Here is a 21,492-nt window from a genome sequence, read left to right on the forward strand (position 1 = left end):
ATTATTACTGTACGGATCCCTTCACTAATCACTGACGCTGTTGCAGACCTGTAGTCACGTGACGCTGGAGCTATCAGTAACCGAACGTCCTGTCTCGTGTAAAATCCTGACCAATAGCGGCGGGGTATGTAAGCATACTGTGTAGTACGGTAGTGTGTGTGTGTGTGTGTGTGTGGCCAGGGCGCTGTTGGCTCTGTGGTGACTGGAGGCGCTCATCGTACGACTCCGTGTCCTCGTGACGTCATTTCCCCGTCAAGAACAGGAGGCGTTGCCCCGCGTCACTGTAAATGCCGAAAAGCGCACCAGACACCGGAGCTGTTTACATTCACACGGTAAATTATATAAATTAAAATTATATTTCTACGTGTCGTCATCGGTGCCAGTTCTATCTGTAAGACGGTGATTATGATGAAGAACGGACAGCACCAGGCGGAGAGCGCGGGAGAGGAGACGGAGGGGAAGCCGGTTGCGCGCGCCTGCAGTCCCGAGAAGAGGAGACGGATCGTGCGAGTGTGGTGTGACGGCTGGTGAGTTCACACACACACACACACACACACTGACCATTTGCCTACACGTGCCCGGTATTCTCCTAAAGTGTGTAATTGCTTTACAGAGCGTTTCCCCGAATCGTTTTATTTAGAGGTCAAATGTGATAGTTAAGTGCGCGCGCCTCGTCATGCGCTTCACTGCGCTATTTCCTCCAGGACCCGGCGCGCGCTCTGGATTCGCTCTCTGAACACCTGACAGCCATCCAGCTCTCCATGCCTGCATCCCTCAAAGAGCACGTTATAGTAAATACAGTACAGGGTTCCTGATACAGCAGGGGAAATCAGTTTTACTGCATTAATCATACTCACTTTACCATGAAGAGGGTCCTGTGACTCAGCTGATGCAGACAGCTCTTCTCTGAGCTGTTCAGAGAGTCGCTCAGTAGTTCAGGACTAGAATTTCATGCAGTTTTGTACCTAAGCCTCCATTAACGAAACTGGACTCCATATTGGCTTAATATCTGGTTTCTCTCAAGGTTTCTTCCTTTTGCCATCTCAGGGAGTTTTTCCTTGCTACTGTTGCCCTCTGCATGCTCAATAGAGACAATCTGATCATTATGATTTATACTGTACATATCTTCTCATATTTTATTAACAGAGTATACACATTTCCCTAATTTTCTTTTGATTCTGTAAAGCTGCTTTGCGACAATGACCATTGTTAAGAGTGCTATATAAATAGAATTTAATTTAATTGAGGTGGCACTGTGGTTTAGTGGTTAGCAATGTGGCCTTGAACCTCAAGAGTCCTAGGTTTGATTTCCACTTCAGGAGTTTGCCTGTTCTCCCTGTGCTTGGTGGGTTTTTCCTCCCACAGTCCAAAGACATGCAGGTTAGTCTAATTGGTGTTTTCAGTTTGCCCATAGTGTGTGAATGAGCATATGCGTTTGTGCCCAGTGATGGATTGGTACCATGGGGTGTTCCTTGCCTTATGCCCAAGTCTCCTGGGATAGGCTCCAGCCCCCCTCTGACCCTATATACAGGATAAAGTGTTACAGACAGTGAGTGAATAATTTGAATTGAATTCATCATTTATTTTTTCTCTGCACAAATTCCATGTTTCTGAAGCAATGATTGCAACTGCTCTCTTACAGTAGGAATTCACTCTTAGGTGGTACACAAAAAAGTACTTTAATGTAGTATACTGAGTGCACCAGCCCACATACAAGATACACACACAATAGTTACAAAAATGCTACCACCCCAGTAAGAAGGAAATGTACAGTTTAGTGACCTTTTTCTGAGTTGGTACTATACTGCATAGATTAACACTGACCCAACATGAAACAAATCCTGTAAAAAATTTGATCAGATCAGTTTAGCTGGAATCCATACAAATGGAGATTATGAGACCACAAAACTCAGTCTTAACCCTTTCTTTGAGGCAACTTGTGAATTATTATTAATTTGCAATACGTAGATGTATACTATACAAATTCTGGGTTTCAGAGCAAGATAAATCCATATATTTTTTAAGAAAATGTTGTTGTTGTTTTTTTCAAAAGAAGGCAACATATTGCAAACTAATCAAAAAATATTTTGTGCCTTGCTTTTTTGAGTCACAAGGGTGCTAAAAGGGTCCAAATGCCAAAATATAATGTCACACTTCTTTTGGTGAGATCATATTAGGGTGTTGATGCATTTGAAACTTTTGTTGTGTCATCACCCTACTCTTGTACCCATTTCAGTTTCATTTTTGCTACAGTATGAAATGTAGTCACTAGTGTTTAGATACCATCAAGGTCGAAAGTTTTCTCAGTAATGTGGAACAATGATCTGACTGGCTGCTTCACGTCTGAAATGCTGGCTTTCAGAAACACCTTTTATCTTTTATTTGTACAGCGCTTTTAAAAATGGTCATTGTGACAAAGCAGCTTAAGAATTATGGACATAAATGAGATCATGTGTTGAAAAAAGTATATACTATTACTATCATTTAATTTAATTGCCCAAACATGTGGAAATCACTTAAAGCAAGGGCAGGATTGTAGGGAGATGTGGCAAGAACATCCAGATTAGTCCTTGTAATGTGCTCTTAGTTCGATGAACAGTATTTGGTCATGCAAAATCAGATTGCCTTTGGTGATCAAACAGGACACATTCTTTCCCGAGAATGTTCCGCTGAATGTTTATAGGAATGAATGCAGTAGGCTCCGAGCCACCTTAGCCAGGATTGTCATACACAGCTGTATGGCATTCTTTAAAATGACTGCACCATTCAAATGTTTTATTGTTGCCAAGAGTCTTCTGTAAAATGTCAATAAGTTTTACACCTTCAATCATTCAGTTAAATTTTTTGTTTATATATATATAGCGCTTTTAACAATTAAGAAAATTAGAGATATGAGTATGAAATGTGTAAGAAAATATGTATAAATGAGAACCAGAATATAAATCAGATTCTTTCTGATCAGTAAGCCGATACTGAGAAATTTTTATCACAAGTCCTGGTTTGACTTGAACCTCTCCTATTATTTCCTATAAAATTACACAGGGTAACAGCTTTATAGTCCAATAATAAATGTTAAGGTCGAAAGAGTTATGGTATACAGTATTACTCAAAGAAACAGTAGCTATAGTATCTACAAACTGTGTTGAATGAGAGTGCACACATACCACAAATTGCCTACAATCATTTATTGTTTCACACATTTGGTTGTGCATTGTATTGTCATATGCAAACAGACTAAAATGTGGATTATATTATTAGAAATCAGACCGTTAACACAAGTTTTTATGAATGCACATCTACAGTACATGGGAAACAGAAGTCTTATTGTCTCAAAGCCTGCCATATACAATAGTAAACAAAATGGTGGACACTGTTTATTATATAGTCACCCAGACCGATGTTTATCGGTTTTATTATATTCTATATTTTTCACTTCTTACACACATTTATGTCCACACAGCAAAAATATCACATTGAATGTTCTTTCAACACTAGGGAATTTGCTGTGTTTGGGAATCTGCTTTGAGAGGAATTTCTAGAATTTCAGGAAAGTCACAATGTCTCACATGACTAGATCAAGTTCACTTCACCACTGAGCAAGTTCGTCAGAAAGATCATAGTGTATAACATAAATATCACGTCCCACATAAAAAATATCTTCAGTAAGATTGGCTATGCAGGTAGGAAATAAATGAAAACTCAAATCTTGTTTTTAATATGAAAAATCAACATGATTGTTTACAGTGTGTTTGTGTCAGAACGGCCCGTGTGGAAGCTAATGTCACAGTGTTTTAAGGGCAGGCTGTTAACCCTCATCTGGACATCTGGCTCCCATTTAAAAATTTAAAAAGGGGGAAATGCTTTGAATTCATGTACATACACACCAGGATTATGGTGGCTTTCTCTTGGAGAATACCAGCCATATCTCTCAGGCTCCCTATTGTACTTTATTGGAATGGAATGATGTGGAATTTTTCACATGCCAAAATATGAAATGGTGGAGTCAGCAGAGTAAACATGGACCATCAGCATAACTTTAGGGCCCAGTGAGCAAATTTGGATCTCATCCTTTCAGTATTTTTTTGTTGTTGTTAACTTCACTAAAGTACTTTACAAGTTTATTCAGACTGACATGGATTTTAATGCACTTTCAAATTGTAATTTTGTGTAATAAATTTTTTTTACGTTATTTTGTAGGTATTGTCATGACCTTCAAATATTTTATACAGCATAGCCTTTATATGATGCTTAACTTTCACTATTATCCATTATGAACTACAGTAATGGCAACAACAATACGAGCAGTACCAACAGCAATAAGAAGTATATATTTTTATATAGTAGGGTGAAATAAAAAACTATAGCTTATCAAGATGTAACACAAAACTACATACAGTACATAAGAAGAAGAAGAATACAACAGAAGACATACTGTACCTGACAACACGATTTTGTGATACACAGAATGTTCAGCACCTGACTCCTTTACGTGGAACTTCTATTACATAATCTGTTAATTTGGGTATTCAAATTGGTCAAAGTCTATCTCATCACCACAGAAACATCCAGAAGACCAAAGTCTGCTCATCCTCTGCACGCCTTGTCCCTTGCTAAACAATCAGGTCTGGGCAAAGTGCAGGATGAGCTGGAATTGACCAGTTAGTAAGTGGGTAAGATGGTTATCTGCCCCATGCTTAGTCCTGGCAAGTTCCAGTTAAACCCCCTATGCTCAGTGCTGGCTCATTTAAAAAACTAAAGACGTAAACTATCTTGTATGACATCTGTAAAAGCATCTGAGGTCCTGGGACAAATGTTTTAATCACTAATATTTACCCTGCTTTTTCTTTATTTCAAAAACCTTAAAGCCATAAATTATTTCAGTATTAGTTACTTGATTTAGTTGGGTGAACTTTTCCCTGATTAGTCTGACAAGGATCTCAGGTGCTGTTTGGGTGTCTGCTAAACAGTTCCATTAGTTAATATTTCATGGTCCTTTGATGATACTGTTGTTGTGACCATCAGCCTTCTTAAAGAAACAGTGGGACCTAGCTGGCACACACACATAGACATGCACACACGCACGCGCACACAGAAATATTAACCGTAGCCTGGCACCAGTTACAACCCTGCCATTAAGCTCTCAGCCACTTAACAACTCCTCACCTAGAGGATGTGTATCTGCTTTTTTGTTGATTCACTATCACATGAGCAGAATGTGAACTGCATGTAACCCTCATGAACTGCACATAACCCTCATGAACTGCATATAACCCGTCTTTTTTACTTTGGCTATGTTGTTTAAGTTTAAAGGGGCGTTTAGGAAAAAAATGATGAAGTCATATACTTTGGTGGCACATTGGTGTAGTGGTTAGCACTGTCGCCTTGCACCTCCAAGGTTTCCGATCCCCGTCTCTGTGTGCATGAAGTTTGCATGTTCTCCTTGTGTTTGGTGGGTTTCCTGCGGTTTCCTCCTACAGTCCAAAAACCTGCAGATTAGGCTAACTGGCGTTCCCAAATGTCAGTAGTGTGGGTGTGCCTTGCAGTGGATTGGCACCCTCTCCAGGGTGGACCCCGCCTCATCCCCTAAGTCTCCTGGGATAGGCTTTAGGCCCCCCGTGACCCTGAATACAGGATGAAGTGGTATAGAGGATGGTTGAGTCATATACTGTACAATTGTGTGAAGTGACATTTAATGTTTGTGGTAGCGCTGATATGAGAACAAATACCCCATGAATTACCCGATGCTTTGCCAGACAGATAAATGAGTAAGATATCAACAGATAACTTTTATTCTGATGATTATTTTCATTAATTGCAAATCTTTCATTAGTTATCATAAAGTAATTACCGCAGACGGAGGGCTGATGTGATTCATCTTGGATTTGGTAGCGATGACTTTAGCTCAGCCTTAGCTATATGTTGTGCTTTACGGTTCATAAAATAATGTGCAGGGAGCTAACATGGACATTTCAAGCTTTCTAATTAATAGCTAACTGACTGGGGTTTCACGGTTGATTGCTATTAGTGCACTTATTAATTAAAGAGGGATTTGGGAACCAGCCAGTAGAAAACCTAGTTTCTATGACAAAGATAGTTTGTGTTGTAGTAACAAACTGTTATTAGATGTCTGTTCCTATTGAAAGTGCTTCTGTGACTGGTTTTGAGTTTTGAATGTGGGTATTGGGACTGGCATATGGTAGATAGATACTTTATTGACCATGAAGGAAATTCCAATAAGGTCCTATTAGCCATGCAATCTGAAATGAAAGGCAGTTACACATAAATGTAATGTAACAGCATTCATTTAATATCCTTTAGCAATTTCATCACCTGTATGAATCTATTGCACACTGGAAAATTATGATGGAGTTCCTCTGTTTTGGGTGCTAGGTGTTACTGGAGTAATGCCAGTTACAGGTTTGGCAAGATACTGCTTCTCACTCTGTTTGTATAAGACCTGGGAGCTTTGCACCTTCTCCCTGGTGGCAAAGTGGCAAGTTACACTTTAATAAAATTGTTAAATTTCCCTTGTATGGAGGCTTTTGTGTGTGTGTGTGTGTGTGTGTGTATTTGTGTGTCTGTATAAGCATATGCCTTCAAAAAAGTCACCAAATGATGTACAGTTCAAGATTTTTTAATAAATACCAGTGTCATACGGCTATATTGCCAAGATTCTTTATAGAATATGTTCTTCTTGGGCAATATCTACTTCTGATCTTGATCTCAGGTCTTGATAATAATCTCTAGGAGCACAAACTTGTTTTACCACTGATCCCAACTATTGTCAGTGCTTGTGAAATTATTGCCATGTCTTTTTGACCCAAGACGTTTGTTCTTGCTTGAAATAAGACACAGTCTTAAAGGTAGACCTCATGGGTCTGTCTGTTTTTTTTCCAGGTAATTGATTTTGGTCTAAACTAAAACTTTGCCAAAGTATGGATTGGCTACTATAAACTGCCCATAGCTGCGTGTGTGTGTGTGTGTGTGTGTGTGTGTGTGTGTGTGTGTGTGTGTGTGTGTGTGTGTGTGTGTACAGTATGTGTGTGTGTGCATGGTGCTCATTAATAGACTGGCGTCTTATTCTCAGACCTGACCAGAACAAAGTGAACCCACATTATCACTAGCTGTTGCTCTGTATGGGAGTTTTTAAATTACATTTACCATAATATCTTGATTCTGGTCCAGCAAATCTGATTAGGCCATCTGGCCTATCAGGACAGAAGTGATAGTCTGCTTCAGTAAGTCTTTGTGTAGTTTTGTGCAAAATAATTGCATGCTATTATCAAACATTACTGTTCTTTTCAGGATCAATCAAGCTGAGTAAAAAATATTAAATATTAAATATTATATTCTAAAAATATTAAAGGGTGTTTAAGCTTTAAAAAATGTAAAGGCCAAAAGTACAGTATAAATATTTATAAAAGAGATTTGTGTTATTGGATATTTTTTGAACCATCTATCATGTGTGGATGTGTGTGTGTGTGTTATGATTTATTAATTGTCCTTGTTTGACTTCCTCTTAGCTATGACATGGTCCATTATGGACACTCAAACCAGCTACGACAAGCCAAGGCTATGGGGGATTATCTCATGGTGGGAGTGCACACTGATGGTGAGACATCGGACACACCACACACACATTGTGAAACGCTCACCTGGCTGAAGATATGAATAGCCAAACAAGCACAAGCAAATCCTAAGGCTTTAGGGAATTACAGAAGGTATGCCTGTAAACATTGGCCAGGGCGTGACAAGTATGATAAAAAAAATTTTTTGACCTGAATTATGTTTCTTGTCTTCTTGGTGTTTACTGGCGGTTGGCATTAACTACAGTATGTTGCATTACTGCCACCTTCTGGTCTCCCTCATCTTGGTGTTTATATCCTCCTTTCTAGTCATGTCACCCTTAAGAAACCCATTAAATACTTTCCTTCCTGACCTCTTTCTATAAACAGAAGATATTTATGACTGTAAACCAATCTGAAATGTAAAAAACGTTTTAAACACATTAGTGAAATTTGGTAAAAATATGTGCATTTACATGGACCCTAATAAAAAAATATATATATATATATATATATATATATATATATATATATATATATATATATATATATGAAATTCTTGAAGCATGTAAACGTGTTATTGTACAGTTACTACAGTACTGTACAGTACAGTAACAAACTACTAACATCTTTTAAGCTAGCAGTAGTCTATTGGCCTTTAAGACTAACAGTTAAGAAACACTCATTATAGAGGGTTATATGATTCATTGAGCAAAAGTGTTGGATTGTTTGGTCATTTGTCCTTTAATAGCATTTTGTCACATGTCTATGCCACAATTTTTTTTATTTTGTTTTTTCTTACCCACAGAGGAGATCTCGAAGCACAAAGGCCCACCCGTCTTCACACAGGCCGAGAGGTACAAGATGGTGCGTGCAATTAAATGGGTGGATGACATAGTGGAGGGTGCCCCCTATGTTACCACTCTCGAGACTCTGGACAAGTACAACTGTGACTTCTGTGTACACGGAGGTAAAGATTATTTTCATTTGCAGCAGGCAACTTAGAATTATTAGTATAAAGGCAATGATGGAATAATTTCTTCTTTTAAGTTGTGGACCTATATTTTTCACAAGTTTAAACACATCCCTGAGAGTAAGGAGGTTTGGCCAAATAGAAAAAGATCTCCTTACAGTACAGAAGTACAGTACTCTATTTCATGGGCCAATACACTAGTGTATAGTATTCTGAATTTTACTGTTTAAAATTCAATTCAATTCAATTTTATTTGTATAGCGCTTTTAGCAATTTTCATTGCCGCAAAGCAGCTTTACACAGTCAAAAGAATTATTTAAGTTTGTATGAAATGTGAATTTGTATGAATCAAAATGGTCAGTTTGTCCCTGGTGAGCAAGCCGAGGGCGACAGTGGCAAGGAAAAACTCCCTGAGATGGTAATAGGAAGAAACTTTGGGAGGAACCAGACTCAACAGGGAACCCATCCTCATTTGGGTGAAACAGAAAGCAGTAAATGATCTGCATTTATACAGTGTGTAGGGTGGGAGGCAGTTCAGCTATAATAGCTGATGTTAATTGATGTTAATATGGACTCCAGGTAGTTATTGAAGACCCACTGAAGTTCCAGTCATGAACTATCGAACTGTCAAGTCCCCAGAGAAACAGTTGCCAACACCAGTCAAGGCCAGAACTATTTTCTAGGTAGAGAGAATCATTCCCAGACACCAGACGCATCCCAGAGAGACACACGGGGCATCCATGTGACGAGATCTTCAGCCAGAAGCGGGGCACCAGGATGGGTCAGACAGGTCCGGAGGGCAGAGGGAGTCTGGATCACTGGCAGCTCAGGAACGACATGTGTAGCTCGACAGAGAGAGAGAAAGAGTGAAAGGGGGAGACAGGAGGAGAGAGGAAAGAGAAAGAGGGGGGGAAAGAGAAGAAGAGGAGAGATGGCAGTTAGGTATGGTCACAGTGACACAATGTATAATGTGAATGTATAGTAACTGTAGACTGCAAGCAGAGACTCCGGCAGGACTAACTATGACAGCATAACTAAAAGGTAGAGCCAGAAGGAAACACAAACATGAGGGCTTCCTGACATGTAAAGCAAACAATCACCTCACCGTCAGCAAACCTGAGTGATCAATGAGAGTGAGGAAGACAGCATCCAAACATACCAGTTCACCATAATACTCTACGTCCATGAGTCCCCCAGATCTGCTCCTTTACCTATGGCAAATCTATTTATAAAAATGCTTGGCTAAATAAATAGGTTTTTAGCCTGGACTTAAACACTGAGACTGTGTCTGAGTCCCGAATACTATTTGAAAGACTATTCCATAACTTTGGGACTTTGTAAGAAAAAGCTCTGCCCCCAGCTGTATTTTTCATAATACGCGGTACTGACAAGCAGCCTGCATCCTTTGATCGAAGTAGGCGTGGCAGATCGTAAGACACTAGCAGTTCGCCCAGGTACTGCGGCGCGAGACCATTTAATGCTTTATATGTCAAGAGTAGTATTTTAAAATCAATGCGAAATTTCACAGGGAGCCAATGGAGTGAAGATAAGATAGGGGTGATGTGCTCATATCTTCTGGTTCTAGTGAGGACTCTCGCTGCTGCATTCTGGACTAGCTGAAGCTTATTTATGCATCTAGCTGAACAACCAGACAGTAAGGCATTACAATAGTCCAACCTAGAGGTGATAAAAGCAAGAACTAGTTTTTCTGCATCGTTTAGCGACAATAAATTTCTTATCCTGGTAATATTATCTACATGTGCTTCAAATGAAAGGCTGGAATCAATAATCACACCAAGGTCTTTTACTGTTGCATTTGATGGAACAGAAAGGCCATCTAAAGTTACGGTGTGATCTAAAATTTTACTCCTAGCTGTATGCGGTCCTATGACTAGAACTTCTGTCTTATCCGGATTTAGCAGAAGGAAGTTAATTAGCATCCAATTTCTTATGTCCTGCACACATTGCTCAATTTTAGTAAGCTGTTTTTTCTCATCAGGTTTTGCTGAGACATATAACTGTGTATCGTCAGCATAACAATGAAAACTAATACCATGCTTACGGATTATGTTGCCCAGAGGAAGCATGTAAAGGGAAAAAAGCAGTGGACCTAAAACTGAACCCTGCGGAACGCCAAACTCCACTAAAGAACATGCAGAATAATCACCATTTAAGTCTACATAAAAAAATGTATTATATTAAAAAATCATTATATTGCATTGTGGTGTAGCTTAGTTTCATTTTGGGGAATCTGTGTGTGTTTTGTGTCTGTTTTTCTTGTGTACAGAACTTCAACCATATTAATCTGGACCATATATAATTTTGTTTTAGTATTGTAACGGGTTTGACCTATGGTTGCACGGGCAGCACCATAACGCACGACACAAGGCGAGAAGAAAGGGTTAAAGGAGGGAGAAAAGAAAATGGAATGAACGGGTTGAACCCGTTACAGTATTTTTTTGATAAAACAGATCCATTCTTGTGCTGTGTCATGATGCAATATACAGCAATAGATGTGCTCAAGTCAAACCAGGCCTTTTACACAGTTATAAACCTCAAAACTACCTTTTATTTTTCTATATAAGCCCCTGCTACATTAATGCACTTATCATAGTGTTTCACTCATCATGGTTGAAAGTACCGGGTGTCCCAAATAATTTGACATCATTTGAATTATGAATATTTGAGTACCTACGTGTCCTTAGCAAATGAAATTTTTAAAAACAAAAAATTTATTGAGCTAAATTCCAACATGTTCAAAAGGATATAGATTTTATAACCAAATTCAAAAAGCTTCACAAATGTTTAATATGCGCCTGTCTGTTTCCCTGCTGGTAAAAAGTCAACACATTAAACTTAGTTTGTTTTTACACATCTCCTTAAAATTTGAGATCATTTAATAGGGAATTTGCTATGTTGTTAAACTACGAAATTATGTCAAATTTTTTGGGACCCTGTACTTTAGTCGCCATGATGGAAGATGCTTTACGTTTGAAACGCTGGCCTTCCAGGAACTCTTTAATGGCCCAACAGCATGGAGTGAGGTCATGAATGTATAGGGATGTGGCAATCACTCCCAGCCAAGTTTCTGTTATGTGCAAGTGGTGTTGGTGAATGATTGTGTGCACAGTTCCCACAAATAGATACATCTCTCCTGCAAGTTAGCTCAAATTATCTGTCAGTTTTCAAGAATCAGGTCTTTCACTCACTGACTGTTGACTAGAATGACTGCAGTGGCCATGTTCTTTTATTCACAGACATATAGCCTTCCATAAAACTTGAGAGTGGTTGGAGCAGATAGACATTTGTCTCTAATTTTAAACTAGTGTGCATTTGTCATCTGGAATACCAGATGAAGAATTGTATACAAAAAAATCTATTGAGATTTTCTGTAAAAAAAAAAAAAAAAAAAAAAAAAAAATATATATATATATATATATATATATATATATATATATATATATATATATACTACCATTCAAAGGTTTTAGAAAAATTTCTAAAATAACATATGGAATTAGGTAATTACATAACAACAACAAAAACAGTTAGTTGTTATTTTAAGACACAGAGGTCAGCCTTTCTGTAATAGTTCTTGCAAGAACAGTATTGTCAAGTGCATTTGAAAAATCCGTCAAGCACCATAATGAAACTGGCTCTCATGAAGGCCATCCCAGGAGGGCGAGACCAAAACCTACCTCTGCCGCAGACGAGAAGTTTATTTTTTAGTTATCAGCCTGAAAAATGACCAATTAACAGCACCTCAGATCAGAGGCGTTATGAAGTCTTTACAGAGCATAAGTAGCAGACACATCTCACCATTAACTGTTCAAAGGAGATTAATGCATTTTTTGGACGCCTTCCAAAGTCTAATATTAGACTATTAGTCTAATAGTGTTCTGTGTGTGTGTATATATATATATATATATATATATATATATATATATATATATATATATATATATATGTTTGATATGTTAGCATTCACTGTGTACTAAAAACTGTAACACTTCTCTGTCCTTTTAGATGACATTACTCTGACAGTCGATGGAAAGGACACATATGAAGAGGTGAAAAAGTCGGGTAGATACCGGTAAGTGTCAGATTAGATTAGATTAGATTAGATTAAACTTTATTGTAAGCTGCAAAGTACATGTGTAAAGCCAAGGAAATGGTGTGTCCTGTATGATTACTAAAGCCAATAGAATGGTGTGTCCTGTATGATTACTAAAGCCAATAGAATGGTGTGTCCTGTATGATTACTAAAGCCAATAGAGTGGTGTGTCCTTTATGATTACTAAAGCCAATAGAATGGTGTGTCCTGTGTGATTACTGAAGCCAATAGAATGGTGTGTCCTGTATGATTACTAAAGCCAATAGAAAGGTGTGTCCTGTATGATTACTAAAGCCAATAGAATGGTGTGTCCTGTGTGATTACTGAAGCCAATAGAATGGTGTGTCCTGTATGATTACTAAAGCCAATAGAATGGTGTGTCCTGTATGATTACTAAAGCCAATAGAATGGTGTGTCCTGTATGATTACTAAAGCCAATAGAATGGTGTGTCCTGTATGATTCTAAAGCCAATAGAATAATGTGTCCTGTATGATTACCAAAGCCAATGGAATGGTGTGTCCTGTATGATTACTAAAGCCAATAGAATGGTGTGTCCTGTATGATTACTAAAGCCAATAGAATGGTGTGTCCTGTATGATTACTAAAGCCAATAGAATGGTGTGTCCTGTATGATTACTGAAGCCAATAGAGTGGTGTGTCCTGTATGATTACTAAAGCCAATAGAATGGTTTGTCCTGTATGATTATCAAACAAGCCAATATCATAAAAGTTACCCAGAGTGCATGATCCATATTAATTAATTAATTATTCAATAACTGCTTTATACTCGTCATGGTTGCAGTGAACCCAGAGTCTATCCTGGGAACACTGAGAATGATGCAGGAATACACCTTGAAATACTTGTTTATTCATGCACTCAGTCTAACTCACTAAGCCTCTCACAGTAAAACTTCTGACATGATTATTTAATTTAATATTTAGTATGTTTCAAGTGCTTAATTAAACATCTTTTGCAGAGAGTGTAAGAGGACTCAGGGTGTGTCCACCACCGACCTGGTTGGCCGCATGCTTCTGATGACTAAAGCTCACCACAGCAACATGGTGACTTTACCTTCTTTCTTTATACTATATCAGTCTAGTCTGTAAACTTTAGTGCTTTCTTTAAAGAAAGGATTGACCTTGCACTGATTTGTTTTTTGCTATCATTTCAGGGAAGTTCAGATTATCAGCAACACACAGACAACTTCGGAAGGGTGAGTGTATGGCAGGATGTATATTAAGGATTTCAGCATTAAAATCTGGTTGAAGTTTGTGTGTCCAACTTTAACTTAAAACTGTAGGATGTACATTTTTGTTTTGAAAGAAAAATGCTGTAAAACAGTGGAACAGAGAAAAATCCTCTATGGTTGATTGTACACACATGGGAGTACTCTTACTTGTTAGTTAAAGTTTTTAAATGAAAATTGCTATAGAGTCTAGAATAAGTCAATTCACCTTAAACTGAAATCTTTCCAGTTATGTGCACCACATTATTTGGCCAAAAGATTTTGGACACCTGACTCTCATGCCCACATGTGTTTATTAAAAATCCTATTTCAGATTTAGTCCCCCTAAGCTATTATAATAACCTACACTCTTCTGGAAAGGCTTTCCAACAAGATTTTGAAGAATGGCTGTGGGAATTTGCTCATTCAGCCACAAGAGCATTGGTGAGGTCAGGCACTGATGTTGGGTCAAGAAGGCCAGGGACATAGTTAATGTTCCAGTTTGTCCCAAAGATATTCAGTGGGTAAGTCAGGGCTGTGTGCAGGTGTGCAGGCTTCTTAGCCCTGCTTGGTAAACCATGTCTTCATGGACCTTGCTTGTGCACAGGAGCATTAAAAATGTTTAATACTATGACTGTATTATCATAAATTTTAGCTTTAATATACAGTTAAATCTTGGATTGCAAGCATATCAATGCTCTGGACGTGTGCTTGTATGTCAAAGCACTTGTGCATCAAAGCTAATTTTCCCATAGAAAATAATGGAAACATTGATGATTTATTCCACAACTCAAAAATATTATTATATAAAAATAATTATTACAAAATGTAAAGTAAAAATAAAACAAATGAACCTACACTTTATTTTTGAACAGAATCCTGACAGAGCAGTGTTTCTGTCAGGATTCTGTTCAAAAATAAAGTGTAGGTTCATTCCTTCTTTAACAAGGAAACTGACGCTTGCTTTTGCTTTAAGCCTGTGCGCACACGCACACACACACACACATGGTCACAATGTTATAATAAACTGTAAACTGTGTAAAGCTCTGTATGTCAAGACCTCGCTCGTTAGAGGTTAGTTAAAATGTATTTTTAAAAAATATGCTCATCTTGCAAAACGCTTGCGGACCAAGTCACTTGCAATCCAAGGTTCCACTGTAATTATAGTTGTGTATTTGCATATTATGGGCCCTAACCTACTGTATGTACATATGGGTTTAGCAAATATTTCACATCATGTTTTTAAAATTAAAAGTATGGTAGAGGAATGCATTTTCTCCCTCTGTTGTACTTTTTGTTTTTCTACCCACATATTCCCTCTCTTCCTCTTATCCATCTTCACATTGTCCTTTCACACAAGATCGCCAGCTTGGAATAAACACAGATTTTTTTGTGCCATGTGTCGCTGCAAGAAAGACATAAAGACCACAGCTGTGACCTCAGATTAAACAGTGCTCTCAAACAGGATACTAAAGTTCTTCAGTTGTACAAAACTGGCAATTCTTTAAGAACTATATAAAGGGAGAGGATAAAAAGACAGCAGGATGTTTTCCTAGAGGCTTTAGAGTTTATTAAAACTATGAGCTTCAGAGTCATGGCAGTATATTTTCAGTTCTTGAAGCGTCTGAAGCATTGGCCAGCCAGCAGGGCAGCAAGGCAGCAGTGACCTGAATCACTTTTGGATGTGTTTTTAAATTGCATACATATTCAATAAGTCAGTCAGACTGAAATGCATGTTGCTATCCCCAGTGCACTTAAATTTACATGTGCATGTCATTATCATCATGCGACATCAGCCACTGCAAATCACCAATAGAGGGCAGCAGCACCAGTCTTCATATTCAGTGTAATGATTTAGGGTATTGAACAAACCAAGCAAGATTCCTAGACAAACTAACAAGCAGGTTTTTAATGTGTACATAACTGCAGCCAATTGGTATAATTTACACTCTACAATGCTTTACCACATGAAACATTCATGAAAAAAAAAAACTTTCACTGTTATTTGGATCCTGCAGGGTCCAAAGGGCCACAGTCCCTGGACAGGGGTGTCCCAGTTTCTGCAGACATCACAAAAAATCATCCAGTTTGCCTCGGCGAAGGAGCCACAACCAGGGGACACCATTATATACGTGGCTGGAGCCTTTGACCTTTTTCGTATCCTAATAGACTCACAGCAGATCTGTGCACAGTTGAGCAGATTTTACTTTTGTTTTTGTTTTTTTTTTTCATTTTAGAACATGGTTTAATTTGACTTAACATTCTTCAGATATTGGCCATGTGGATTTTTTGGAGGCAGTATACAAGCTTTCAGACAAGCCATATGTTATTGTGGGCTTACATTTCGATCAGGTAAAGCATTAAGTTGCATTTTAATGCAAAGTTTGACCAAAAAGTATACCAGAGTGCTGTTGAAATCTCAAACCTGAGTATTTAGTAGGTTTGATCTATTGCTTTAACATGAGCGCCTGTAATTCTATAATGATATAACAGGTCATTTTTAACTTTCTATATATGACATAATACCTTTTACTTTCTGAAATGCACAGTAAAATCCCCAATGTTGAATTAACACTTCAGAGTGTTTATATACTGTAGGGTCCAGTTGGACTCCAATAACCTCTGAAAGTGTTACATCAGCACTGATGATTTAACTGTCCGAACTTCTTAGATATTGATATATATAATACGATCTAATATTATTGATTGACATTCCCTTTTAAAAACACTCAATATGTAATAAAGGAATGTAACGCATTCCTTACACATTTTGTTTTTATGTTTAGGAGGTTAATCGGTACAAAGGGAAGAATTACCCCATTATGAACATCCATGAAAGAACCCTGAGTGTTCTGGCCTGTCGGGTGAGTCCACTCTCTTCTTACATTTTCTGTTAGCTTTGGTGAATTTTTGAAGTTTTGTTACATTTATGTATTAAAATTAATAAAAAGCTAATTTTTATTTGGTGATTGTGTTTTTGAAGTACGTCTCAGAAGTGGTCATTGGAGCTCCATACACAGTTTCGAGAGATTTGCTGGACCATTTTAAGGTTTGAGACAACTATTTCTAAGTAAAAGAAAGAAATAAGAGACTGTACTGTATATGCATTGCAGCCATTGTGTGCAGAGCTAGATGATGTGTTTGAGGACAGGTGTAATGCCTTCTCCCTCCTTGTACAGGTGGATCTTGTTTGTCATGGCAAGACCGAAGTGTTTCCAGACACGGATGGCTCAGACCCCTATGCAGTATGTACATAATGTCAGACCAACAGTTTAATTGACCCCTTTTTACCTCATCAATCAAAACTACCACATCTTCCATTCTCTTATTCTTCCCTCAGTTTAGGGAAGGTGCTTCATGCAACAAACAAAAGCTGAATGCTTATGTTTTTCTACTTTAAGTTGTCTGAAATACCCAAAGTACCAGTAAACATTTTACGTCTAAAATACACGCAAAACACACCATGGACAGTGAACACTGAACAGTTAAGGACCTGCAAAAGATGTTTAGATTACACACAGTATTAGTTTAAAAGACGTGTAAGTTTAGATCATGTGACAAGGGTGCTTACTACTATTAATGTTCGCTAGTTCAACAAAAAAGGCGACATGGTATACCCCAAATATTTCCCTAAATCACAGACACCAAAAATTAGCATTACACAAGACTGAACGAAAAAAAGCTGAGCTGAATGGACAATATCCATTAAGAAACAATTGATTCAATTCAATTTTATTTGTATAGTGCTTTTAATAATTGTCATTGTCGCAAAGCAGCTTTACACAATCAAAATGTATGAAATGTGAATAATGTCTGATAAGCATGCGGAGGGTAATGGTGGCAAGGAAAACCTTCCTGAGATGATAACAGGAAGAAACCTTGAGAGGAACCAGACTCAACAGGAAACCCATCCTCATTTGGGTAACAGACAGCAGGAATTGTTTTGCAGTCAGACTGTGTGTTGAACAGAATGAAGTTTAATGCAACAGATGATGTCTTTCAGTTAGTATGGCGTCCAGTTTGTTATAGTTTGTTATTGGAGGCTTAGGTAGACTGTGGGATATTCCAGTCCTGAACTATCGAGCGACTGCAAGCGCTCAGATAACAGCTGTCTGCATCAGCCGCGGCCAGGACCGTCTTTATGGTAAAGTGGAACCATCCTCGGTCATGAACTAATTATGAACGTAATCTAAATGTCGTTGGCATGTCCTCACTATATCATCTTTCTGTGAATGTCTTCTAATTTGACACGTCAAATCTTATACCCTTGTCCAGCACTGATGTCTTTTGTACCTCTTTTGTACCTCTAAAATGTTTGAGGGAATGCTCTATGTAAAACTTAACCTTTGTAAACTTTGGATGTGAATGTGTTTATTGGCTTGTTGTACAGGTACCTAGGAAAAAAGGTATACTACAGATTGTGGATAGTGGAAACACCCTCACTACTGATGACATTGTGCAGAGGATAATAAAAAACAGGTGGGTTCTTTTGTATGAAGTTTTTTTTACTGACATAGTGTGCATTGTGATGAAGGAATACAGGTAATCCCCCACTTATATACAGTATTTTCAGTGTGTAAGTGAATGTATAAAATGTCCGGTATATTGTATGTACAGTGCATCCGGAAAGTATTCACAGCGCATCACTTTGTCCCCATTTTGTTATGTCACAGCCTTATTCTAAAATGGATTAAATTCATTTTTTCCTCAGAATTCTACACACAACACCCCATAATGACAACATGAAAAAAGTTTACTTGAGATTTTTGCAACATGTACATAAGTATTCACAGCCTTTGCAAAATTGAGCTCAGGCGCATCCTGTTTCTCCTGATCATCCTTGCACCTGAGCTCAATTTTGCAAAGGCTGTAAATATTTATGTACATGTGCTTTCTCAAAATTTTTTTATTTTAATAAATTTGCAAAAATCTCAAGTAAACCTTTTTCATGTTGTCATTATGGGGTGTTGTGTGTAGAATTCTGAGGAAAAAAAAGAATTTATTCTATTTTAGGAAAAGACTGTGACATAACAAGATGTGGAAAATGTGATGTGCTGTGAATACTTTCCGGATGCACTGTATGTGTGTGTGTGTGTGTGTGTGTGTGTGTGTGTGTCTTATCTTTATGTCAACATACATCAACATTTTGTTTGAGATATTACATGGAAATGGCTAGTAAAAAGCACTAGTCATGTGACAATTTACACTTGACATGTTACATTGCACGTATTTCATCAAGACCTTAAATTATTGCAGTATTTGCAGAGAATGCAGTGATTATTCTGTAACATTTTAGTGCCTTATAACTAAAAATGTTGGATTAAACTGGTTAATATAAGACCGTGCCTAATAGACATCAGTCTACATGGTACCATAAAGCGAACAAGCCTTTGACAGCATACACAGCTTTTGGAAAGTGATTTTACAAAGCGTTCTTTACATCATTTACAAAGCAACATTTTTCACCTGCCAGGCTGCTGTTTGAGGCCCGAAACCAGAAGAAGGAGGCGAAGGAGATGGCAGTGATCCAGGCGATGAAGCAGCGGGAGGAGGAAAAAGCTAAAGAGAGATCTCAGGCTGTGCTGTAGAAAAACTCAGCTTGACTCGAATATCCACCGGGCCCTTTCGCAGCTCAACCTCCAATGTGTCCTTATACACTCTTTATTACAATGAACTAGTTTCTGTACTGTGTGTGTGTGTGTGTGTGTGTGTGTGTGTGTGTGTGTGTGAGAACCACCAGCAGCTGTGACAGAATTAAGTGTTAGCATTACCAAAACCTTTGTGGACTGCTTGTTTAGTTAGAAATGGGTCAGCAAATGTTTGTGAGTGGCCCAAAAATCTTTCTTTTTAACAAGTGTGTAAAGAGAATACTTACGGATTTCTACCTATTTCTAGGGCAGACATGGGTAGCCAGAGATAACACATCATACATACAGTATATTAACACACTCAACTATGCCACCGTGGCACACAACTAAACAAATGCGGTTTTTAAGATATTACAAAAATGTGTCTCATTTTACTAATTTTTATTTAAAGGTGTTTTGATAACGTTTAGCAAGACACTTATTCAGAGCAACCGAAAGTGGACTGCGTTGTAGTTATGTAAAAATCTGATAGAGATGTGTTTGTACAGGCATGAAAACAGATTGCAAAAGTATACATTTATTATTTTTTCATAGCATATTTTTTGAATGTTGCCTTTGTAAAAATATTGCATCTTGTAGGCATTCCTTAGTGTTAAAACCATAAATGATATGATGATACATTGTATAAACACTTGAAGCCCTGTTAGAATGGATTCTTTTTTTTTTGGGATCTGGGACCGTTTTTTTTTTTTTTTTTTTTTTTTTAGTTTGGCATTACTGCATGAACAAAACATGAGAATATGGCAAGAGTTCTAGCCATTGGTACATTATTAGTCAGGCTTAAATTATGTTAATAAGCCGTCTTTCTAATTGTATGTGTCTCTATTCAAGTGTGTGTGTGTGCAGCACATCAGGATTTTTAAATGACTGTGTCCGTCATTCCAGATTTAGTGTTACATCTTACAGTCTGGATCTGTTGTCACCCACTTGCAACATCACGCTGTAAATATGTATTTTATGTAATGTACCTAATATAATAGAGCTCTTTATCTGTCTCAGATTTAAATAAGCTAATCTGGCAGAAGGTTTTTTCTGCATGTATCACTGTATGAAATTCAAGATTATTCAAATACTGAATTAAAGATTATTTAAATTCATCTACTAACACAGGCATAAACCAGAATACAAAAGAGTATGTCTCAGGATGGCCTTGTTGTCATTACTTTTGCATTGCCACACAATGCTTATGCAGATAAAATCTGAGGCACAAAAATGTATGGAGTAAGAAAATGCCAGTGTTTTTCTTTTAAAAAATATTTATAATGAATTTTTTACTAAGAAGTGTGTCACTGCTGTGAATGATGGAACCTGTAATGTCATGCTAACTTGTTGCATTTCGCAAAAAAATTCAGTTGTATTCATGATTTTTTTTTCACAAATTAAAGAATCTACATACAGTTCTGTGCGAAAGTCTTAATCCATGCCTCAGTTCTTTATTATAAATTACATTTTGTGGATTACATAAAAAACTGAAAACCATTGTTTTAACAACGACAGGCTGCAATAAGCCTAAAGATAAAGAAAATCTTTAGCAGCAGCCTCATTTCCCCTCCTGTCTATTCCAACCACCAAGTATATTAATCACCGCAGCATCACCAGTATATTAATCACTGATCTGATCATCTGTCATCACCTGTGCAAGTTTAATGTGTTAAATTGGATGTTTGTTTATTTATTTATTTATTTAGATTTTCGCTTAAAAGATTCATATGTCACAGTGTAGCTTAAGAAACAAACAAATAAACAAAAAACATTCCTCTGAAGCTGGTCAGGTACAGGAACTAGACAGAAAATGAGAGCCAATAAAGTCCTTCAAGAAGCCTGGATAACTGTTCCTCAGGACTACATTAGAAATACAAGAAAGTCTGGCAATTTGGAGGAAAATATTAAGAAATGAGGAGTGGCTCAAGACTACAGTACATTGTATTTAGTGCACACTTTTGTGTAACTGAAATGCACACTGCA

At 37.6% G+C, this 21,492-nt stretch overlaps 1 protein-coding gene across 1 annotated transcript; it reads left to right on the forward strand.

The window, feature by feature from the left end:
- The first annotated feature begins 257 nt into the window (after positions 1 to 257).
- On the forward strand, positions 258 to 20,918 carry LOC128545066 (ethanolamine-phosphate cytidylyltransferase-like). The gene is made up of 13 exons (XM_053515405.1): positions 258 to 527; positions 7,524 to 7,612; positions 8,374 to 8,535; positions 12,565 to 12,631; positions 13,631 to 13,715; positions 13,826 to 13,867; positions 15,898 to 16,036; positions 16,149 to 16,231; positions 16,666 to 16,743; positions 16,863 to 16,928; positions 17,059 to 17,124; positions 18,270 to 18,358; positions 19,353 to 20,918. Exons 1-13 carry the CDS (start codon positions 406 to 408, stop codon positions 19,465 to 19,467), a joined length of 1,203 nt encoding a protein of 400 aa, XP_053371380.1. The 5' UTR covers positions 258 to 405; the 3' UTR covers positions 19,468 to 20,918.
- Positions 20,919 to 21,492: the final 574 nt, after the last annotated feature.

This window comes from Clarias gariepinus, chromosome 16 (genome assembly GCF_024256425.1).
Source record: "Clarias gariepinus isolate MV-2021 ecotype Netherlands chromosome 16, CGAR_prim_01v2, whole genome shotgun sequence".
In the NCBI taxonomy this organism is placed as follows: Eukaryota; Metazoa; Chordata; class Actinopteri; order Siluriformes; family Clariidae; genus Clarias; species Clarias gariepinus.